We start from the raw sequence: 24,736 nt of genomic DNA, 5'->3' as shown, positions 1-24,736 counted from the left end.
GGGAAGCCCTAAAATAAATTTTTTTAAATAAAAAGAAGAGTGTACATATGACTGTGTACATTTTTCTTTCTTTTGGAAACGACTTCTTTGGGTTTACTTGGCTACATCAGCTGTTCTTCATTCCAGTTTGCATGGAGGTGAAAGAAATCTGGGTGGAAGGCCCAACCTTACCAGTGATGCAGCCTTATAAATGTTGCAGAAATGATGGTGACAGCTCGACTGTACAAATCTGCCTTTTAGATGATTCCTTTTCAAGCAGCAAGAAACAGAGGCCATCTGACTGGTGTATATCCAGGCTGGAGGGAGCCGTGGAGGTCCTGGATGGGCACACGCCAATTAAGTTGAGCACTCACTGAAATTGCTTTCTCTGAATGGAGAATGATCGATCAGGAGACAAACTGTACACATGTTAGACTGAAAGAGTTTACAGGCAACTCTGGCCCAAAGCCATTAACACTTCATTTCATGCGCTGAAACCCCTCACGTGGTGAAGTGAGGGGGGAAAGCCACTTAATGCTTTGCACAGGGAGATCCAACAGCTGGGTCTTGCGTTGGTTTACATTTATGGGATGGTGACAAGAGGGGAAAATTGGTCTTCATGTGCACGGTTGAAGATGGGCCTTTAGAAACTGCCGAGGAGTTTCAACAATAACAACAACAGCAAAAAAGCTCGAGATGCTCAGGGCTCGCCCAAGATCAATCACTCCGAATGTGTGGAGTTGGAGCCCAGGCATCAAGCACTTTTAACCAGTTGATTCTACTCTGCCGTCACGGCTGACAGCACTGGGTAAATAGTTCCAATCGGTAGTAAAGCCTCCTCCTTTGGGGAAGGCTTCCAGGGACCAACGCTCCTTCAGAAGGGCTGATCCCCGCAGCCCGGGGGAATTTCAGCTCGCAGGTCCCATCCCGGGGGCAGAGCTCGGGCAACGCGCACCACCTGGAGCAGGATTGGTTTAGTAACACGCTCTCACGCACATCTCCTCGCAAACACCCCACGTAAGTCCAACACCTAGGCTGGAATACAGGGACGCGCAGAAGACCGGACCACTATCCTCCCACCCTAGGCAGACGGACGCCGCTCGCGGGGACGGGGGCTGAGAGCGGAGGGCGCATGCGCGGGCCGAGGCTGAATGGGGAGAGCGCATGCGCGGCCGAGAGGGCGGTGCTTCCGGCTGGCGGAGGTGGGGACTGCGGCGTTGCGGGGCTGACTCTGGGTCGCGACCCCGACCCCTGCCCCGTTCGGCGACTTCGACCCCGACCCCAACCCGGGCCGTGACCCCCACCCGGTCATACCCGTATGGCCCGGCACGTGTTCCTGACGGGACCCCCAGGTAATCCCGCCCGGGTCTGCGCCTCCGGGAGGCCGAGGGGTGGACGTGAGGGGTGCCCGGGCTGGGGGCGGTCCGGTGCTTTGGGCAAGGGGCTCCGGCCGGTGGCCTCTAAAATTCCCCATGTAAGTTACACGCTTGGTGGTTTGAAGCCTGCGTGTCTTTCCCGGAAAACGTGACTATGAGTCCATCAGATAAGTGAAATGAGGCCAATTACAGGAGAACAGGAACCAGCTTGTGATGGGGTCGCCCCCGGGCTTCGGTCTTAAATAGCAGGGGCGGCGGCAGCAGTAATAACTCCCGCAGTTGTGAAGTTGTGATGGACACGAAAGGTATTTCAGGATCTCAGCCACCACCGCGGTGGAATCGAAGGTGTCTGGTTTCTGTCGATAGTTACACGTGCTCCTGCCCTGCACTCGTCATGAAAGGAAGAGCGAGATTTCAGTTGCAGGGTAGTGAAACTAAACATGCAGCCGTGTTCCCCATCCACGTTCACCGACCCACTGAATTCCCTCCATGAGTGAGGCCGCAGGTTAAGAAAGAGCCTTGGTACTTACAGGGCACCGCCCACCCAGAGCCTGCGTCTGCGTCTGTCTCTTCTAATGCAGATCCCTCAGCCCTCGGGCTGTGAAGGTCTCACCTTTGAAAGGAGATCGTGTGCTTTCAAATGAGAGTCTAGGGGAGGACATAGATGCCTTTTAAGCCAAGAAGCCGCACGTGGATAACTCATTATTGAAAGAAGAGGCAGAAAAGTTGTAGCAGCATCAGATACATTAAGGGGGCAAAAAAAAAAAAAAAAAAAAAAAAAGATGGGCCTAAGCAGAAAGTGATTTCTTCAGCTTCTTTGCAGTTTTCAGGTTAGCTGTGGGTTCAGATATCAGCCATTGTTACCCTGGGCCTGAAATTCTCTTTCACTTTATCTTAATGATCATCGTTTTTAGCCTCCAGGAGCAAAGGCTAACTTAATATTGCAGATTCTGGGATTTTATTCTTACCAGGCAGTGGGGGAGTGCTGAGGAGGAAGGTGTTATGAGAAATTTCTGATACCCAGAGGTAAAAGACCATCTTCTGAAAGTTGATTTGTCAGTCCTTTATTTGAAACTTGGAATGCAGTTTTCTCAGCAGGCTGGCCCCAAGACATCTATGTGTTTCATAACAGAGGTGGCTTGTTATTGTGATCGTACCTGGCTGTGTCCTGGAGGTGGGTGGGGACAGAGGCTCGCCTGGCCAATACTGGTTCTTCTTTTTGTTTCCTTCTTCATAAAAGTTTTATGTACATACACATAATTGGAAGACTCATTCCTACAGTATAGCTCTCTTAAGCCTGTCCTCAAACCCACTCACCTTCTCTTCCTCCTAATCTTCCTAACGCAGTTATCCTGTAATTTTAATTAGCTCAGTGGTCAGTGTTTACAGTATTATTAGCAAAAGCTAATCACAGAAGAGCCTTGGAGTAATCTATCATTTCTTTTCCCTTTGTGAACAATTTTTTTTTCTCTTTGGAGTTGTTGTCTAATGTTGTTTTTTCATTGACTTAGTTCCTTTCTCTCACCAACCCAATCCCAAACTCTGCCGGCTGTCTAAATCTCTACGTGTTCACAAATGTAAAATTGATAGCTAGTCGGAAGCAGCCACATAGCACAGGGAGATCAGCTTGGTGCTTTGTGACCACCTAGAGGGGTGGGCTAGGGAGGGTGGGAGGGAGACACAAGAGGGAGGAGATATGGGGATATATGTATGCATAAGGCTCGTTCACTTTGTTGTACAACAGAAACTAACACAGCATTGTGAAGCAATTATACTCCAGTAAAGTTGTATAAAAAATAAATAAATATAAATCAATCGATCAATCTCTACATGTTCAGACCATCGGGTAAGGTATCTTCTCAAAGAGGTCACTTTTTGTTGTCTACACTGTCAGGGCCTCACCCATGTGTCTTTGGCACTTAGCATTTTTTCCAGCTTCTAACTATCGAGCCTCTGACCCATCCTGGAGGGCTTTCTCTGGTCCCTGGAGCCCACTCTGCCTGCACAGGGCAGGCCTGAGGGCCAGGGAATGCCTTCCCCCAGGAGCAGCCTTGACCCATGATAGATGGAAGTGAGCAGGTAAACTCCTTACTTCCTCACCCCTCAGACAGGAGAACTCGGAGCCTTGGGTCCAAAACTGTGTCCTAGGATTTCCCAGTGGGATTAAGCTACCCACAGTGGTAACTTATTTGATACTGTGATTATCTTCCTACCAGCATGTCGTCTTGGGGTGTTGCTTCCCAAATTAAACTGCCTGTATTGGAGTCTTTATTTCAGGGTCAGATTTATGGGAGAACCAGAACCAAAATAATTCTGGAGCTTTCTGACCTGTTCTTGTCTGTGCATTTTGTGGACCTTTCAGTTTGGGGTCTCCTTCTCACACAGGCCACTTCTTAGCCAGTGTAGACAACACTAGGGTAGTAGCTTAATTAACGGAGGTGAAAAATTCACCGGAAGATTTCTAGAGCCGAAGAGGAAGAAAGGGACTTGAACCCAATGCCTCCTCTTGCTTTATAATGTTCTCCCTAACAGATTGGACCCACAATGTCCCCTTTTGTTACAGCTGTTCCATTTTGTATTTTGCATAATGTAAATAGCTTTGTTTTTTCTTAAATTAATAGTAATAACCACTCACTATAAGACCAAAAAAAAAAAAAACAATGAAATCAAGAAAAATTTTAAAGAAGTGAAAATCACATGGGTTTCCAACATACAGAAATAAATGCTGTAAACCTTTCTGTGTTCTCAACATTTTCTTCAATAAACATATGCATACTTCACTTTTTTTTTAAATTGAGGTATAGTTGATTTACAATATTATATAAGTTTCAGGTGTACAACATAGTTATTCACAGTTTTTAAAGATTATACTCCATTTATAGTTATTATAAAATATTGGCTATATTCTCTGTGCTGTACAGTGTATCCTTGCAGGTTATTTATTTTATACATAGTAGTTTTTACCTGTTTATTCCCTGTCTTGCCCCTCCTACCTTCCCTCTCCCCACTGGTAACCACTAGTTTGTTCTTTATATTTTTCTTTTTTGTTATATTCACTAGTTTGTTTTATTTTTTAGATTCCATATGTAAGTGATAACATACAGTATTTGTTTTTCTCTGACTTATTTCAGTAAGCGTAATACCCTTTGGGTCCATCCATGTTGCTGCAAATGGCAAAATTTCATTCTTTTTAATGACTGAGTAATATTCCATTGTTTATATGTACCACATCTTCTTTATCCATTCATCTGTTGATGGAAATTTCCATATCTCGGCTATTATAAATAATTCTGCTATGAACATTGGGGTACATTTATCTTTTCAAATTAGTGTTTTTGTTTTCTTTGGGTATATACCCAGGAGTGGAATTGCTGGATAATATGGTAGTTCTGTTTTTAGTTTTTTGAGGAACCTCCATACTGTTTTCCACAGTGGCTATACCAATTTACATTCACATCAATAGTGGACAAGGGTTCCCTTTCCTCTACATCCTCACCAACATTTGTTATTTGTGGCCTTTAAAAAATATAATGGGGCTTCCCTGGTGGCGCAGTGGTTGAGAGTCCGCCTGCCGATGCAGGGGACACAGGTTCGTGCCCTGGTCCGGGAAGATCCCACATGCCATGGAGCTGCTGTGCCCATGAGCCATGGCCGCTGAGCCTGCGCATCCGGAGCCTGTGCTCCGCAACGGGAGAGGCCACAACAGTGAGAGGCCCACGTACCGCAAAAAAAAAAAAAAAAAAAAAAATATATATATATATATATACATATATATATACATATATAATAGAATACTACTATGTGTGTCTGCTGTTTCTTTTTTATTTTTTTAAAATTTATTTATTTTATTTTATTTATTTTATTGTTTCTGGCTGCACTGAGTCTTTGTTGCTGCACAGGCTTTCTCTAGTTGCGGCGAACGGGGGCTACTCCTCGTTGCAGTGCACGGGCTTCTCATTGCAGTGGCTTCTCTTGTTGCGGAGCACAGGCCCTAGAGCTTGCGGGCTTCAGTAGTTGTGGCACACGGGCTCAGTAGTTGTGGCTCGCGGGCTTAGTTGCTCCGTGGCATGTGGGATCTTCCCGGACCAGGGCTCGAACCCGTGTCCCCTGCATTGGCAGGCGGATTCTCAACCACTGTGCCACCAAGGAAGCCCTGTCTGCTGCTTCTTAACCTGCTTCTTCTCCATATATTATTTTCATACACTGTGTTCTGTTTTCCATGCTAACCAGTAAACTGTTTCCATAGGTAAAGAGTATTCTCTTTAATAATGGCTGCATGAGATTCCTGTGTGTTTGTGTCATTACACATATGATACCATAATTTAACAGTCAGCATTATAGATCACCATTAAATTGTTTCTGTGTTTTGCACAATTATGAAGAATGCTGACGTGAACATCCGGTTCCTTGTATCTCTGTACCGTTGTCAGATTCATTGCTGAGGATGAATTCCTAGCTGTGGCATTGCCGTGTACTGTGGTAGAAATGGCCCTTCGGGAAAGTCCCAGCTTACACATCCCCCAAAGCCGCTTGCCTGCGTTAAACAGATTCTTCAGTGACTCCTAAAGCGGCAGTTACCAAAGGACAGAGCTGGGGTCACGACCGTGCGTAGTTCTTTCCTAGTCACGGGAGCGTGGGCTGCTGCTCGTGTTCCAGAAGGCCACGTGCCATTGTTTGCTAGTGTGAAGTTTGGAGGAGAGATGCTTTAAATGACAGATTGTATTTTATTTCAAGGAAGGTTAAAAGGCCCGTTGGGGATCCCTGATGGCTCTGGGCAGCCATAGAAATAATATGATTTGCAACCCTGTTGTATTTCAGAATAGCTCTGTTACAGACCTCTTTGTGCCCCTTTTTTGGTGATCTGATGCCTTTGACTTTAATCTGTATGGGAGCAAGTCTCCTATAAACAAAGTCATGGTGGCAGACGAAGGCCCCTGTTAAAATGTATGGTCCTTCCCAGGTGTGTAACCGTGGCCAAGTTACCTAACCTCTCTGTGCCTCAGTTTCTTCATCTGTAAAATAGGGACAAGGATGGTAACTGCTTCAGAGGGTGGTTGTGAGAATTTAACCAACAAAATGCTTGCGAGGCATGCGAGACCAGGGCCTGGCTCCACGGTGTCAGTGATTAGTATCGTCATGTTACTTGTAAACACCCAAGAGTTAATCAGAGTAGTCCAGGGGCCAGGCCGGAAGGAAAGGAAGGGGTCCTGGGTGTGGAGGATGGGCAGGTGCAAGTGCACAGCCTATAATCTGGGAAGGGGTTGTGGGCAAGCAGAAGGAATGCTTAGTAACACCCCAAGGGGTGGCCACCCTGATGGGATTGCTCTTGTGGAAAAAGTTGAAAAACTGCCATTTCTAGTGGTGTTAGTGGTATTTAAGAGTCCTGCTTTCGGGACACATACAATGTAAGTTTATGGAGGACTGAAGTGAGGTTCCCACTGTTAAATGTTGGTCCAGAGTGTCTTAAAATCCTAACTTAAAGCGTGCAGCCTTTGACCGAAGCTTGACCAGCTTTACTTTCTAGGGGGAAAACGTTTACTCCCCCAAGGAGAGTAAACCTAGGAGAAAGTAGAAGCTTGTCTCCTAGGATGTTAATTGCACTTGAGATTTTTATCAGCAAACCACTCACCTGGTTCTCTGATGGTGTATGTGACAAAACCAGTACTGTTTCAGAATTTAAAAATAAACTTCAAGATACCATTCATATTTTTATTATGCTTGTTTCTACTTGAAATTCAAGAGTTTTAACACCTGGAGCAGTCAAAATTAAGTGACATTAACATTCATAAAATCCACTTGCAGCCTGTTTCTCTCCTCCTGGTGATTCCCGTGTTCCAGCAAAGCAGTGGTTCCTAATGGGCTTTTTTTTTTTTTTTAGGGGTTGGAAAAACAACGTTGATCCAGAAAGCCAGTGAAGTTTTAAAGTCCTCTGGCGTTCCTGTCGACGGGTTTTATACAGAAGAAGTCAGACAGGGAGGAAGAAGAATAGGGTTCGATGTTGTCACGTTGTCTGGCGCCCGCGGACCTTTATCCAGGATTGGGTACTGCAGCTTCATTTCCATGGTGTTTTATTCTCCCTGGGCCCAGGGCTGAGCCAGGTGATCTCTTCTATCTTGAAGAATCCTGAGCCTTTACGGATTTCTTGGAAAAAGAAAACAGAGGTTGAAATCATCACATAAAAAACAAAGTTGAAAATATCGTATTCCACTTAGAACGTACTCCACTGAGTAGTAAGCTCTTCTCACTTGGTACTTCGTAGCCCTGTTTCTCATGTCACTCTTCTAAGATAGGTGACGGGCCAGCTCCCCGAAGGCAGCTGCCGGGCCATGGGTGGTGGTGTGCCCACCGGTGTGAGCCCTGCTCTCAGGAAAGGATGTGGAATCAGGTCAGCTTTGCTCACTGCCACTTTCTGTTTGGGTGATTTTTAAGGATGGTTTAGCACACGCAGAAGGCCAGAGGCTCAGTGGGGTAGCTAAAACCCAGAAATCAGTAGAGGGGTCTTTCGATAAAGGGTGTACTATCTTTTCTTTCAGGTCAGAACTTCCGCCTGGAAAGCGTGAGTGCTGTGTTGGGCAGTATGTGGTGGATCTGACTTCCTTCGAGCAGCTGGTGCTTCCTGTCCTGAGGAACGTGAGTGCGTGTTTCTGGTTTTTGAGCCCGTCTGTTCTCCGTGCCTTGTGGGAATTGCTGGCTTTCGCTCTTACAGAGAGGCCAGTTTTGCATTTACAGCTTAAAAGTCTTCAACTGATTGAGCCTTAGTAAGGATATGCCACATAATTTACTGTCACTCCAAACTACAAGTAAACTCCTTGTTACAGAAATTCAGCATATGTAAGTATTTTACACTGGGAGGGCTCTGATGCCTAGCTACCATGGTCCCCAAAGATAAGTCTTTCCTCTGCTTTCCCCTTGTGTATATCTTAACCCTGTTGTCACAGCACAGCACATAAACATTTAGGAAGGTGAAATGTCATATGAACATAATGGTAAGCACGTAACACATTATATCACTGTATTACCTGTATTTTTTTAAACAGCTTTATTGAGATGTAATTCACATGCCGTACAGTTCACCCATTTATAATGTACAGTTCATTTTTTTCTCAGGTATTCATGGGATAGTGCGTGCAATCAATTAACACAGCCTAATTTTAGAACATTTTTGTCATCCCGAAAAGAGACCCCATACCCATGAAGCAGTCTCCATTCCTGTGTATCCCCAGCCCCTGGCAAGCACTACCCTGCTTCTTTGTCTGTAGATTTGAGTATTCTGGAGATTTCCTAGAAAGGGAATGATACAATATGTGGTCTTTTTGTGACTGGCTTATTTCACTTGGCATAATATTTACAGGGTTTATCCACATCACAGTGCGTATCAGTGCTTCGTTCCTTTTTACGGCTGTGTAATATTCCATTATATGGATATACCATATTTTATTTATCTATTCTTCAGCTGGTGAACATTTGGATACGTTTCTACTTTTGGGCTATTATGAATAATGCTGCCCTGAACAATTGTGTCCAAGTTTTTGGGTAGACATCTGTTTTTAGGTCTCTTGAGTATATACCTACGAGTGGAGATGCTGGGTCATGAGGTAGTTCTATACTTTTTGGGAAATTACTAGAGTGTTTTCCAAACTAGCTGTGCTGTTTTACATTCCTGCCAGCAATGGATGATGGTTTCAGTTTCTCCACATCCTTGCTAATTGTTACTGTCTTTGTAACTGTACCCCTTCTAGTAGGTTTGAAGCGTTGTCACACTGTGTTTTCATTTGCATTTCCCTATTGACCTACTGATGTTGAGCATCTTGTCGTGTACTTATTGGCCATCTGGATATGATATGCAGGTATACAGTTGGCTCTCCATATCCATGGGTTCCATGGATACGGAGGACCATTGTGCCATTTTATCTGAGGGACTTGAGCATCCGCGGATTTGGTGTGTGGGGGAGGACCCTGGAACCAGTGCCCTGCGGATACCCAGGGACGACTGTATTCATCAACTCTGTAGTTGTCTTTACTTTCTTGATGTGATGACACAAATGTTTTTATTTATTTATTTATTTTTAATTTTTTTGGCTGCATGGCGCAGCATGCAAAACTTCCCCAATCAGGGATTGAACCCGTGCCCCCTGCAGTAGAAGTACAGAGTCTTAACCACTGGACCACCAGGAAAAGCCACAAATGTTCTTATTTTTGAAAAGTCCAGTGTATCTATTTTTCTTATGTTGTTTGTGCTTTTGGTACTTTACCAAAGAAGGCTTTACTAACACAGTTTCAGGAAGATTAACTCCCATGTGTTCTTCCAAGAGTTATAGTTTTACTAATGCATTTAGGCCTGTGGTCTGTTCTGAATTGATTTTTGTATATGTTGTAAGGTGTGGATCGAAAGTCATTCTTTTGCATATAAATATCCAGTTGTTTCAGAACCATTTGTTGACAAGACTATTCTTTTTCCATTTAATTGTCTTGGCACTCTTTTAGAAATCAATTGACCATGAGTATAAGGATTGATTTTAGATTTTCAATTCTATTCTGTTTATCCTCATGTCAGTTCCACCTATTCTTATATCAGAAGCACACTGTTTGATTACTGAAGCTAGAATTTTGATAGAGATTGTATTGAATCTATAAATCAATTTGGGGAGTATTGCTATCTTAACAATATTAAATCTTTAGATCCATGAACATGAATGACATGTCTTTTTATTTACTTAGAGTGTCTTTAATTTCATTCAGCCATGTTGTTTTGTAGTTTCCAGCATATAAGTCTTATGCTTCTTTTTAAAAAATGTATACCTTATTATTTTATACTTTTTGATGCTATTGTAAATGGAATTATTTTCCTAATTTTATTTTTTGGAATGTTCATTACTAGTGTACAGAAATACTGTTGATTTTTGTGTATAGACCTTGTATCCTGCAACCTTGTCAAACTAATAGTTCTTTAATGAATTCCTTAGAATTTTCTAGTTACAAAATGATATCTGCAAACGGGGATAATTTTACTTTTTCCTGTCCACTTTGGATGCCTTTTATTTTGTTTTTTTTTCTTAACTGCCTCAGCCAGAAGCTCAGGTCAGTGATGAATAGAAGCGTCACAAGTGGACCTCCTGGTCTTGTTCCTGATCTCAGGAAGAATGCTCTCATTCCCCCGCCGTCAAGTATGATGTTAGGGGTAGGTTGTTTGTGGATGGCTAACACCAGGTTGAGGAGGTACCTTTCTGTTTCTAGCTTGTGGTTCAACATTTGTTTTTTAAAGTGAAGAAGTGTTGGGTTTTGTCAGATCCTTTTTCTGCATTTATAGTGGTGATTATGTGATTTTTATCCTATATTATATTAATATAGTATATTACATTCGTATTTGGATGTTAAACCTACTTTGTTTTCTTGAAATAAATCCCTCTTGGTCATGGCATATGTATATTTCTTTTATATGTTGCCAGATTCTATTCGCTAGTATTTTGTTGAGGATTTCTGCATCTACATTCATAAGGGATGTGGACCGTAGCTCTCTTTTCTTGTAGTATCTTTGTCTAATTTTGATATCAGGGTAATTGTGGTCTTGTAGAATGAGCTAGGCAGTATTCCTTCCTCTTCTAATTTTTGGAAGAGTTTGTAAAAGACTGGTATTAATTTTTCTTGGAATGTTTGATAGAATTCACCAGTGAAACCATGTGGGCCTGGGTTTTTCTTCATAGGAAGCTTTTAAATTATGAATTCAATTTCTTTTCTTGTTATAGGTCTGCTGATTTTTTTATTTCACGTTGAATCAGTTGTGGTAATTTGTGTCTTTTAGTAATTTATTGGACCGTGTCATTAGATAGTAAGTTATCTAATTTGTTGGCATACGGTTGTTTATATATTCCTCTGTAATCCTTTTTATTTTGTAAGGTCTGTGGTATTTTCCCTTCTTTCATGCATTTTAATTATTTAAGTCCTCTCTTTATGGACTTCAGTAATAGTTAAAGGTTTGTCAATTTAGTTGCTCTTTTCAAAGAACCAACTTTTGGTTTTGTTGACTATGTATTACTTGTTTTTTGCATTCATTCATCAAATATTTATCAAATCCCAGATATACAGTCAGGAATAAAACATGTTTTCTACTCTCCCAAAACTCTCATTCTAGTGGGAAATGTAGACATTAAACAAATAAATGTATAATTGTCATAAATGCTGCCAAGAAGAAAAGCAGGGTGCTGTGAGAGAAGGAGGAACTGACTTTAGATCTGGTGACCAGGAAAGAACTCTGAGGAGGTGACATTTGGATGAAATGAAAAGATCAGAGGGCACCATCCCTTCCGGGAGGGAATCCTGGGGTGTTGTATGGGGGTGACTGGGAGAACGTCACGGATGATAGAAGCAGAGACACCGAGGCCGGGGGCCCTGGGCAGGAGCAGATGGGGGAGGTACGGTGGGTGAGCCGGGTAGAGTCACATGTTGCAGGGTTTTGTGGCGCATATTAAGGAATATGGGTTTTATATCATCTGTTATAGACTCACACCATTGATTTATAATACTGTTGTGAAAATTGAAGAGTATGGACCTGTCTCAAGAGGCAATTCTTTATCAACTTTGCGGCGGTCTCCGTCGTACCAGCAGTCGAGTCCAAGGTCCTCCCCGGGGCCCGGAAGGCCAGCTCTGTCCGGGCCTCCTGCCCTCCGTCCTCCCCATCTCCCGCCTGCCAGCTCAGCCTGTTCCCCTCGTGCCCGGCCCCCAGCCTTCCGCCCTTGGCACTGCTGTTTCTGTGGTTGGCAGGCTCCTCATATCTTGGCCTCTCTGCTCATTCAGGGCTCAGCTAAAAGGGGCGGTGAGGGCTTTGGCAGGTGCCAAAGCTTTGGCTGCTGGAAAGGTCAGGTTTGCCTGCTGAGGGCAGCTTCTGACTCCCGGGGCCGGCGGGATGTTGCACTGTGTTGGTAGCGGCTGCTGCCCCTCCAAGCCCACCTGCTCCTTGGCTTCGCCCCCCTCGCCTGCTCCCCTCACCCTTCTTCCTGATTTCTTCCTCTAGGAACTTTCGTTCCCTGCACTGGGGACTCTTGTGCCTGTTGTACTGCGCGGAAACATGATATTTTCCTCTCTAGTTCTTTTCCCATCAGTTACCTACCTCTCTACTTAAATGTTCAAGAAGCAAGTGAAATGCTTCAAATGAAATTCCAGATGATGACTCTGGCTTTGGGTACTGGGTCCATATAAAGAGTTGATTTTTACTTACCTTGCTTAGAGCAGACAATCCTAGGAGAGCAGTGTGCACACACGGCCTTGACGTCTACCTGCAGGATTATATAAGAAATCGTGTACTGACCGGAATAAGAACTAGAATCTCTTTTTTTTTTTTAGTTAAAAAAGAAAGAAAAGCAGACTCTTCCAATATTTTATACTTTGATTACCAAACCCAGACTTTCAACATTCTAGGTAGGAAAATTTCCCAGGCTGCACAGGTTCCTATCCATGGGTTTCTTTTCTGAAGCAGAATTTTTTCTCCCATCTCATGTATTTTACTGGGGACAAAGAAAGGAAAAGGAATTAGTGTTTTGCCTTTATACTTAAAAAAGAAAGAAAGAAAGAAAAGAAACAAAGTTTAAGTAACTAGGCAACAAAAATAGGATATTATAGAGAGACAGGTTTTATTATTGCCAATTGGAATGACCAACTAAAGTAAGCTGAAAGTCTTAGAAACCACATTTAGGCCGGTGACAGCCTTCATTTTTTTGTTGTTTTTTTTATTTTTTATTGAAATATAGTTGCATTACAATGTTGCATTAATTTCTGCTGTACAGCAAAGTGACACCATTATACACATATATACATTCTTTTTTACATTGTTTTCCGTTATGTTTTATCCCAGGTTATTGAATATAGTTCCCTGTTTTGTATAGTAGGACCTTGTTGTTTATCCATCCTTTATGTAATAGTTTACATCTGTTAACCCCAAACTCCCGATTCTTCCCTCCCCCCCTCCCCCTTCCCCCTTGGCAACCACAAGTCTGTTCTGTGTGTCTGTGAGTCTGTTTCTGTTGTGTAAGCTAAGTTCATTTGTGCCATATTTTAGATTCCACATATAAGTGATATCATATGGTATCTGTCTTTCTGACTCACTTCACTTAGTGTGATAATCGCTAGGTCCATCCATGTTGCGGCAAGTGGCATTATTTCGTTCTTTTTTTATGGCTGAGTAATATTCCACTGTGTATATGTACCACATCTTCTTTATCCATTCATCTGTCAGTGGACATTCAGGTTGTTTCCATGTCTTGGCTATTGTAAATAGTGCTGCTATGAACATAGGGGTGCATGTATCTTTTTTTTATTTTTTATTTTTTTGCAGTACGCAGGCCTCTCACTGTTGTGGCCTCTCCCGTTGCAGAGCACAGGCTCCAGACGCGCAAGCTCACCGGCCATGGCTCGTGGGCCCAGCCGCTCCATGGCATGTGGGATCTTCCCGGACTGGGGCACGAACCTGTGTCCCCTGCATCGGCAGGCGGACTCTCAACCACTGCGCCACCAGGGAAGCCCCACATGTATCTTTTTGAATTATAGTTTTGTCCAGATATATGCCCAGGAGTGGGATTGCTGGATCATACATTAACTCTATTTTTAGTTTGTTTCTTAAAAGGAACAGACTGCCCTTAAATATAATAGTGTTTATTTATTTTTACTTGTTGACAGTTTGCTTTATTTATTTATTTATGGCTGTGCTGGGTCTTCGTTTCTGTGCGAGGGCTTTCTCTAGTTGTGGCAAGCGGGGGCCACTCTTCATCGTGGTGCGTGGGCCTCTCACTATCACCGCCTCTCTTGTTGCGGAGCACAGGCTCCAGACGCACAGGCTCAGTAATTGTGGCTCACGGGCCCAGTTGCTCCGCGGCATGTGGGATCCTCCTAGACCAGGGCTCGAACCCGTGTCCCCTGCATTGGCAGGCAGATTCTCAACCACTGTGCCACCAGGGAAGCCCTATTTTTCGTTTTTTGAGGAACCTGCATACTGTTTTCCGTAGTGGCTGCACCAACTTACATGCCCATCAACAGTGCTTCAGCATTCTCTTTTCTCCACACCCTTTCCGGCATTTATTATTTGCAGATTTTTTAATGATGGCCATTCTGACCAGTATGAGGTAGTACCTCACTGTAGTTTTGATTTGTATTTCTCTAATAGTTAGTGATGTTGAGCATCTTTTCCTGTGCCTATTGGCCATCCGTATGTCTTTGGAGAAATGTCTATTTAGGTCTTCTGCCCATTTTTGGATTGGGTTGTTTGTTTTTTTGTTGTTGAGTTGTATGAGCTGTTTGTATGTTTTGGAAATTAAGCCCTTGTCAGTCACATTGTTTGCAAATATTTTCTCCCATTCTGTAGGTTGCTTTTTTGTTTTGTTTATGGTTTCTTTTGCTGCGCAAAAGCTTGTAAGTTTGATTAGGTCCCATTTGTTTATTTTTATTTCTATTGCCTTGGGAGACTGACCTAAGAAAACACTGGTATGATTTATGTCATAGAATGTTTTGCCTGTGTTATTTTCTAGGAGTTTTATGGTGTCTTGTTTTATATTTAAGTCTTTAAGCCATTTTGAGTCTATTTTTGTGCATGGTGTGAAGGTGCGTTCTAGCTTCATTGATTTACATGCAGCTGTCCAGCTTTCCCAGCACCACTTGCTGAAGAGACTTTTTCCCATTTTATTGATATATTCTTGCCTCCTTTGTTGAAGATTAATTAACCATAAGTGTGTAGGGTTTTTGGTTTTTTTTTTGGTGGTGGCTTATGGGATCTTAGTTCCCGGATCAGGGATTGAACCCCGGCCCCTGTCAGGGAAAGCGAGGAGTCCTAACCACTCGACTGCCAGGGAATTGGGTAAGTGTGTAGATTTATTTCTGGGCTCTATTCTATTCCATTGATCCGTATTCTGTTTTTGTGCCAACACTACGCTGTTTTGATGACTGTAGCTTTGTAGTATAGTCCGAGGTTTGGGAGGGTTATGCCTGCAGGCAGGTGAGAGCCTTTAAACAGACAGTGGGTTAGCTTCTAGTGCCCAGGGTATATGAAAACACAAATTCTGACAATAAGTTAAGGAGTATCTATTAAGTGCTTCCTATGTGTGAGAAATTTCACTATCGTTGAAAAATATTTTGAGTTGTTTTTTTAGATACTGTGAAAAACATAAGAAAAATTATTCTTTGATTGGGCCAGCAGGGCCATGCCTGTGGGTTGGGGAGTAAGAATGTGTCTGGGAGCCGAAAAGCAGCAGCCTGAGGCCAGGCAGAAGCCAGCCTGCTGTGGGGCTCTTGCTGCTTTTCCCCAGGCAGGAGTGGAGGCCAGCCCACCACCATGGGCACATGGGAAATCGACACAGAGTAGATGGTAAACATTCTAGACTCAGTAAGGCTTTTAGAAAGCCCTTGTAGACTTTACTATTGTTGATTTTTCTTTTCATTCCATGGCTACATCTTCCCTCATTTGACAACGTTTACTGTTTTCTTGAGTATTAAAGTTCTACATACTTAAGATAGAAAATGTGTAAAAAGTATAAATAAGAAAAGAAAATATGGATAACTCAGTCTTATCACTGAGTTAACCACTTTTAGCATATTTTGTTTCTGCCCTTTTTCTATACCTCATTTCTTTATTATAGTCATCCAAAATTGGGGAAAATGCCAAATATAGTTTTATAGGTTTGGGATTTTTCATTTAATACGATTGAGTGACATGGGAATAGTCTCACAACATGATAATCTTCAAAACTGTGATACTTTGGGAATTCCCTGGCGGTCCAGTGGTTAGGACCCCGTGATTCCACTGCAGGAGGCATGGGTTCAACCCCTGGTCGGGGAACTAAGATCCCACAAGCGGTGTGGTGTGGCAAGAAAAAAAACAACAACAACTGTGATACTTTAATGATTGCATAATATATGGTGGTATGGATTTCCATCTCTGATTTAACTGTTACTCCCTCAGTGTCGGACATTGAATCTATTTATCACTGTTGCAGGTAACTTTGCAGGAAGCCCTCTTTGTGGATCATCCTTTATCCAGCCGTGATTGTCTCCCTGTGGGGGACCTACGGGTGGAATACTGGGTGGAGGGGTGTGAATTTCCAGGGTGTTGCTGTGTGTGTGTGACAGTTGTGTCACTTTGCACCCCCTGCCACGTGCAGGTGTGTTTCTCTTGCTGCACTTCTGCCAACACTGAGCACTATACTGACTTTTGATACTAAAACACGTTGCTTTGCTTTGATTTATCTTTTTAAAGTACTAATGAGGTTAAAAGTTTTTCAGTTGTTTTGTTGGGTATTTTTAAGAATCTAAGTTGTTTGTTCATTTCCGCATTTTTTTCTTTTAGCTTAAAGGGATCTTTTATAAGGTAAATAACTTTTTTTATTTTTATTGATTCTCTTAGTTTGTCGCTTCGGTGATTTCTTTTTTTTTTTTTAATATTGAGAAAGTCTGTTCCTATTCCAAGTTAATATAAATTTTTTTACCTCTATGTTTCTTCTTCTGTGTGCTTTTTTTTTTTTTGACATTTTTTTAATCCATCTGGATTTATCTGGAACGTAATATTCAATGAGACTCTCAGTTGATTTTCTTCCAAATTCTTAGCTGGTTTTCCAAAACCATCTGTTAATAACTCACTTCTCATTAGTTTATTATGCTGCATTTATTATATTTAAAAATACCTGTGTGTGTAATGTTTTAGGGTTGTCTGTTCTCTTTCGTTGATCTGTCTGATGCTTGCATCAGTACTCTGGTAATTACTTGTATCACTCTTCTTCAAAAAAGAATGTCTTATCCGTTCTTCTTTGCTTATTCTTCCAAATTGTGGCAATGTTGGTGATAATAGTAATGGTGGTGGTAAACAGTTACTGAGTTCAAATTATGCTTCAGACACTAACTCATTTAATCCTCAGGACAACACTGTCACTGTTTCCCTGTTTTACAGATGAGGAAACTGAGGCATAGAATAGAAAGTAATTTGCCCAATGACAAACAGCTTATACGCAGCAGTACTGGTATGAACTGTAATCTGTTACAAAAAGTCTTGTGTGAAGTGACTGGAATTATACAAAAATGTAGTTATTACAATATAAAGAACATCCTAATCTTCCAGTCTTCCTTCTCTACAGCCAAAACAGAATCTCTCTCTCTTTCCGTTTCTTTTTAAAAAATTTTTTGTAAGGTTATTCATAGATCTTTTGTATTTTCTGATGCTGCTGTAATTAAGATTGCTTTTTCAGTTTTCTAGTGATCAAGGCTGTTAGGATAACGCTGGCCTTTTGCATAATGGTCTTTTTGACAGCCACCTTGAATGCTTTATTAGAATTTGATGCAATAGAGGATTTAACATTTTGTTGGTTCCCGGTGTATCTCCTACTCACACAAAACGATAACAGCAGATTATAAGGTTGTGAAGAACAAGAGACATCTACTCAAAGCCTTATTTTTTAGGCTGAACAGTGTCATTTTTTATAAAGATCCATGGAAGGGATAATGAGCTAGAACCAGAATACCCACTGAAAATGCACACGCTTGGTTGCGTTTTTCTGTTTTGTTCAAAATACGGCTTTCAGTGCATATTCTTTTTGAGAGCAGGATCTGCTTTTGATTCTGAAAGAAGAATCTGCTTCAAATCTTTGAAACTTCATTTGAAGGTGCGAGATCAACAGTCCAGGGAAAGGTTCTTTTTTTTAATCCCTTGACCAAGGGATTTAATCCCTTGACCAAGGGACTAAGTGGAAAGGCCACTTAGTATTTCAGGCCACTGAGCTTTAGAAAGAATTTAGAAAACTCGAGTCAGGAGCCGTTCTTGAAAGGCTGACAAGAGCCCAAGCACTGCTTTAGAATCTCCTTCACTGTTAGCAAGCCTGGCATTCGTTTCTTGGTTCCGCCCCACTTTCTGTTTCTGTACCTCACGATCACACATACGTATTACAAGATCAGCGAGGGGAATTAGAAGCTATCTGGTGCGGACATGAAAAGTTAAAATTTTTCAGTAAAAGCATTCCTGCAGTGAATCAAAATAGGAAGAAGAACTGCAAGCATCGTATAAGGTTGGCTCCTCAGTTCACCGTGCAGGCTTTGTCGTGGCCACCCTTCCGGTGATCTCCCGGGTTCCACCGGGCAGGTGGGCTGCTCATCACTTCCCACTGCCGGCCGTGGTGCAGTTCTGTAGAGTTAGATGCCAAGCCGGCTGCTGCCCTGGGTTTCCTCTCCTTCCCGTGACTCTTCCTGCACCCCCTCCCAAGAAGCATGGGGAAGTCACGTGCTCCGGAAGTGTGCCTGGAGAAGGATGTGTGTGACTGGCCTTTCTTTCTCCCTCTGACCACCCGCTCTGTCCTTCCTCCTGGCCCTTGTCCTGTGCACATCGGTCTGAAGCCCTGTGCGCCGTCAGAAGGAAGCTCTCATGCCAGGAGTTGGTGCTTTTCTTGAATCTGATACTGAGAAAGTATGCATGTGAGTGTTTTCTTTTTTTGTATTGAGTCTGAACGTTTAAAAACTTTATTTGGATATAATTTTACTCTTAGAGAACCTTGTAAAGATAAGGATAGTGCAAGACCCCCTGTGGACTTGGTATCCAGAGTCACCTATTTTTAACATTTGCCCTATTTATTCCCTCTCTCTTCTTGTGTGTGTGTGTGTGTGTGTGTGTGTGTCTGTATGTTTGTATAAACATATAAATTGGGGGAGGACCATTTGAGAGTATGTTGTAATCGTCACAGTACTAAGTACTAAGTCCTAAACGTGCAGTATTTTTTCCGAAGCGTAAGGATATGCTGTTACATAATTGGCGCAGTTGTCAACCTCGGTCAGTTTACTGAGAAAATCCTTTGACCTACCCTACCCCTCATAGGCTGGTTTTAGAAGTTGACATAACAGTGTTGTTCGTAACATTTCTTTTCCTTCAGTCTAGAGCCAGGTATTACCTTTAGTTGTCGTATCTTGATAGCCTCCTTTAATGTGGAACATTTCCACAGTCATTTTTTTTTGTCCTTTGTGACACTGACATTTTTGAAGAGTACAGCTCTATTTTAATAGGATGTTCCTCTTTTGGGGCTTTCTGATGGTTGCTTGTGATTAGGTTCAGCTGGAATTCTGTAGTGTGTGGTGAGGCATCCTTCCTGGCCTCTCATCTGGAGGCACGTGATGGTTGGTGATGTTAATTTGATTACCCGCTCAAGGAATTGACCAGTTTCTCCCCTGTACGTTTATTCTTTTTTTCCTTTGAACTAGCAGCTGTGAGTTAGGGAGCTGTTTATGACCAAGCACATCCTCCTCAGCACAATTTCTCCCAGTTAATTTTTCTAATTTATTTATTTATTTATTTGCGGTACGCGGGCCTCTCACCGCTGTGGCCTCTCCCGTCACGGAGCACAGGCTCCGGACGCGCAGGCTCAGCGGCCACGGCTCACGGGCCCAGCCGCTCTGCGGCATGTGGGATCCTCCCGGACCGGGGCACGAACCCGTGTCCCCTGCATCGGCAGGCGGACCCTCAACCACTGCGCCACCAGGGAAGCCCTTTTCTAATACTTTATAAACTTTATTAGGTTATCTTAAGATAATAACTTTCTCTTGAGACTTCAACTGGAAAGCAAATTTAGCAACCCCGTTTTGAAATACTTTCTATAGCAAGGTGAAACAAACATAAAATCACTGTACATTCAAAAACTGAACAAGACAAATCCATAAAGATTGACTTTTCCCTGATCTAAGCTGTACTCCTCTCTTTGTATCCATTTACCTCATTAGTTAGAAAAAAAAAGTCATCACCATTTCACTGTAGCAAAAATTATCAACTTTATCTCCTTCAGACAATTTCTAATAGAAGGTTATCAGGCATCAAAAATACCAAACTTTTATCAAAAGCTTAAGTAGTGATTAAAAGTTTTAGTTATTGTAAACACCGTCAGCTGATAAGGAGGATTTAGAAGGTAGTACGGGCATACCTCGTTGTCTTGTGCTTTGCAGATACTGCCTTTTTTTACAAACTGAAGGTTTGCGGCCTCCAAGCATTCAAGTGAAAGGAAGAGTTGCACGACTTTTCACTTTTCAAAAGCTGGAAATGATTAAGCTCAGCGAGGAAAGCACGTTGAAAGCCGAGACAGGCAGAAAGCTAGGCCTCCTGTGCCAGTTAGGCAAGCTGTGAGCGCAAAGGAAAAGTTCTTGAAGGAAATTAAAAGTGAACACACAAATGATAAGAAAGCAAAGCACCCTTACTGCTGATAGGAAGAAAGTTTTAGTGTTTGGAGAGAGGATCAAAACAGCGACAACATTCCATTAAGCCAGAGCGTAATCCAGAGCAAAGCCCTAACTCTCTTCAGTTCTTTGAGGGTTGAGAGAGGTGAGGAAACCGCAGAAGAAGAGCTTGAAGCCAGCAGAGGTTGGTTCATGAGGTTTGAGGAAAGAAGCCGTCTCCATAACGTGAAGGTACAGGGTAAAGCCCCGGGTCTGATGCACAAGCGGCAGCAAGTTCTCCAGAAGGTTCTCCAGAAGGTTCTCCAGAAGGTCTAGCTGAGATATTCATGAAGGTGGCTACACCAAGCAACAGATTTTCAGTGTAGAAGAAACAGCCTTCTGTTGGAAGAAGATGCCACGTAGGACCTTCATAGCTGGAGAGGAGAAGTCAATGCCTGGCTTCAAAGCTTCAAAGGACAGGTTGACTCTCTTGGTAGGGGTCAGTGCAGCTGGTGACTTGAAGTTGAAGCCAGTGTTTATTTACCATTCTGGAAATCCTAGAGCCCTTAAGAATTATGCTAAATCTACTCTTCCTGTGCTCTGTACATGGAATAACAAAGCCTGGGTGACAGCACATCCGTTGACAACATAGTTACTGAATATATGAAGCCCGCTGCTAAGACCTACTGCTCAGGAAAAAAGATTCCTTTCAAAATTAACAGTGCACCTGGTCACCCAAGAGCTCTGATGGAGAAGCCGGAGATTCATGTTTTCTTCATGCCTGCTCAGAAAACATCCACTCTACAGCCCATGGATCAAAGAGTAACTTCAACTTTTAGGTCTTATTATTTAAGGAATATATTTTGTAAGGCTATAGCTGCCAGAGATAGTGATTCTTCTGATGGATCTGGGCAAAGTCAACTGAAAACCTTCTGGAAAGGATTCACCGTTCTAGATGCCATTAAGAATGTTCATGATTCATGGGAAGAGGTCAAAATATCAACGTTAACAGGAATTTGAAAGAAGTTGCTTCCAGTCCTCATGGGTGACTTTGAGGGGTTCAAGACTTCAGTGGGTGATCCAGTGATTCCACTTTTGGAGGTTTATCCTAATGAGAGAGTCAAATGTGTGTATAAGGATATTCTGTGCAGCGTTTTAATAAAAGCCATAATATTGAAAAAAAAAAGACCTCAGTGGAGGAAGTAACCACAGATGTGGTGGAAACAGCAAGAGAACTAAAAGTGGACCCTGAAGATGGGACTGAAGTGCTGCCATCTCAGGATACAACTTTAATGGATGAGGAGTTGCTTCTTATGGACGAGCAAAAAAAGAGGTTTCTTGAGATGGAATCTACTCCTGGCAGATGCTGTGAAGATTGTTGACATGACAGCAAGGATTTAGGGTATTCTATAAACTTAGTCGATAAAAGCAGTAGCAGGGTTTGAGAGGATTGACTCCAATTTTTTATTAATTAATTAATTAATTTATTTATGGCTGTGTTGGGTCTTTGTTGCTGTGCACGGGCTTTCTCTAGTTGCGGTGAGCGGGGGCCACCCTCCATTGCAGTGTGCCGGCTTCTCACTGCGGTGGCTTCTCTTGTTGCGGAGCACAGGCTCTAGGCGTGTGGGCTTCAGTAGCTGCGGCACACAGGCTCAGTAGTTGTGGCTCACGGGCTCAGTTGCTCCGTGGCATGTGGGATCTTCCCGGACCAGGGCTCGAACCCGTGTCCCCTGCATTGGCAGGCAGACTCTCAACCACTGCGCCACCAGGGAAGCCCCTGACTCCAATTTTGAAAGAAGGTCTATGCTGTCAAACAGCATTGCCTGCTGCCGAGAAATCATTCATGAAAGTAGGAGCCAATCAATGCGACAGACTTCATTGTTGTCGTATTTTAAGACATTGTCACGGCCACCCCACCCTTCAGCAACCACCGTCCGGATCAGTCAGCAGCCATCAACACTGAGGCAAGACCGTCCACCGGCAAAAAGATTACTCCTTGCTAAAAGCTCAGAGGATGGTTAGCAGTTTTTAGTAATAAAGTATTTTTTAATTAAGGTACGTACGTCGTTCTCTTAGACATAATGCGATTGCACGCTTTTTAGATGCACCAAGAAACTAAAAGATGCATGCGACTCACCTTAGTGTGACACTGGCTTTATTCCGGGTGCCTGGAAGCGAACTCCGCATCTCGCCGAGGTAAGCCTGTGCTCATTGGGATACCCGCTTCTGTCTTCTCTACTGTGTGCAAAGAGGTGAGCTCCTGGCAGAGGGTAGAGGCCTCTTCACCTGCAGGGCCGTTCTCTGTACGTGATAAAATGAGGTTGGTGGTATTATTGCTCTGGGACCCCAAATAGGTAGGGTTTTTTGAGTAATATAATTAATCCAAAAAAATTAGCGTTTTTGTGGCTATACCTCTGTAGGGCCCTAGAAACTAAGGCACTCTTCCTTCTCATTGGCGAGAAGAGTGCTTTCTTCATGGTGAGATGACTTTCTGAGACTCAGTTCTTTCCTTATTTCATGTGGAAACTGTGCAGATGGAATTGCCTACGGTGGGTGGCAGAGGCCATGGAGTTGGGTGATACTGGGTCAGCCTCCCCAGCCCTGTCCCTTGGGAGCTCGGGGACTGGATGAGTCACTTACCCCCTGGCTTCCCTTCCTTAGTTGTAGAGCAGAGATGTCGATGTCTGCTACGTGAAGTTATTAGGACTGAAGGCGATCATGCTTGTAAAGTGTGTTAGTCCCGGCTGCCGGGAGGTGCAGAGCATAGGGATAGTTATGGTTACTTTTCTTGAGAAGTTGAGGGAGGTGATGGGCGCGGTACCTTGGGAGGACGTCACATCAACAGTCTGATTTGTGTTCGCTGGGAACCGGGGCCCATCGTGGGACCCACGAGCCCAAACATCTAGTCTGGTCCCACGGCGCTGGGATCACGAGGGGGACTGGGTTCTTAATCCCCCTGGGCTGACAGTCAGCCAGCAGACGCTGTTTCAGCCCCAGGGTCCTTCTCGTAGCTTGGAAGATGCCAAGGCGCTCTGTGGTCAGGTGCTGGTGTGGAGCCGGGGGAGGCCCGTGGGGACATCCAGGAAGAGCCTCAGCACCAGCCTCCGGCATGTGGGTGGGAGCAGCTCTGCCCCACGTGTGCTCAGTGCTGCAGGGCGCACAGGGCCGTCTAAACGTCTCGTACTGGCCGCCAGCCTGGCATTTTATTCCCCGGGGACATGCAGTCGACATGCCACCAGACTGCCGAGGGATCCTAAAACTTTAAAGCTTGGAATAAACACACGTAAAAGTCTAACTGGAGCCCTGCCTTACAGCTAATAACTTAAGAGGGTCGAGGAACTTGCTCGGCCTTGGCCGCTGTTTGCACCATTTGCCTTTCCAGCTTTCCCAGAACTTGTGGCTATTCAGGGGGCAGGGCTCCAGTTCTGTTGCCTACCTTCTGGCCAATGGCCACCTGGTTCCCTCCCATCACTTCTGAGACTTGCTGTCCCAGACAGGCGAGCTCAGAAGCCAGTCTGTGTCTGATGTTTAAAAAAAAAACAAATGGCAACCTTAATACCACTGGAAATATGTATTATTTAAGTAATTCAGAATAAGGCAAAGGCAACTTTAATTAGCTTTTTCTTCGTTCAGTATTTTGGTTGAAGGAAATTGCTTATTTTATGTTTACATTTTCTTTGTATCCTTAAAAGTACACATAAGGATTAAACAGAGGACCGAAAGAATCACTGTTTTTCAGCTCTACAGCATAGCTGATACAGAGGTAAATTGATTTACTCTTTCTGGAAAGCAAGCTAGCTGAGTGTAACCAAAGCTATAAAATGATTCATAACTTCTCTCACTCCTGGCTGATCAACTTTAGGACTCTATCCCAAGAAAATATCTTCTGCCTCAGAACCAACATAGGGACTGAAATGTGCTTTGCACAGAGAAGGTTTTCCCACTCTTTGTGACGGTGAAAATGTATAACGAGCTGAAATGCAAGCACGGGAGCAGAGCGTGGGGATTGGCACAGAGGACCGCAGTGACGCCGCCTGAGTTGTCTTCTGCGGGGAGGGGATGCCCGGAGAACGGCTGCTCCCATAGGGTGTGCTCAGTGCTTTTAACCACGTGGCCCAGAGTCCTGCACGGGCTCCTTACTCCGTACCCACGGCTGGAACCCACGGCCGGAAACGGGGAAGCCGGAGCCAGGCTACTGATGGTTTTCAAACCTGGGCCCTAGTGCTGTACCC

General features: G+C 43.5%; 1 protein-coding gene across 3 annotated transcripts in view; it reads left to right on the top strand.

Moving 5' to 3' along the window:
- The first annotated feature begins 1,174 nt into the window (after nucleotides 1-1,174).
- Nucleotides 1,175-24,736, top strand: part of NTPCR (nucleoside-triphosphatase, cancer-related) — a 36,907-nt gene continuing 13,345 nt past the window's right edge. Inside the window, exons 1-4 of one of the 3 annotated variants that reach the window (XM_065894714.1) lie at nucleotides 1,298-1,331; nucleotides 7,234-7,396; nucleotides 7,889-7,985; nucleotides 20,447-20,459. In XM_065894714.1, the coding sequence (XP_065750786.1) occupies nucleotides 1,298-1,331; nucleotides 7,234-7,396; nucleotides 7,889-7,985; nucleotides 20,447-20,459 (307 nt within the window). Of the gene's footprint in view, nucleotides 1,332-7,233; nucleotides 7,397-7,888; nucleotides 7,986-20,446; nucleotides 20,460-24,736 lie in introns of all 3 variants that reach the window. The other 2 variants (XM_065894713.1, XM_065894715.1) reach the window with 2 other exon arrangements.

This window comes from Phocoena phocoena, chromosome 16, assembly GCF_963924675.1.
Source record: "Phocoena phocoena chromosome 16, mPhoPho1.1, whole genome shotgun sequence".
Taxonomy (NCBI): Eukaryota; Metazoa; Chordata; class Mammalia; order Artiodactyla; family Phocoenidae; genus Phocoena; species Phocoena phocoena.
This window is presented reverse-complemented; position numbering and strand designations above follow the sequence as displayed.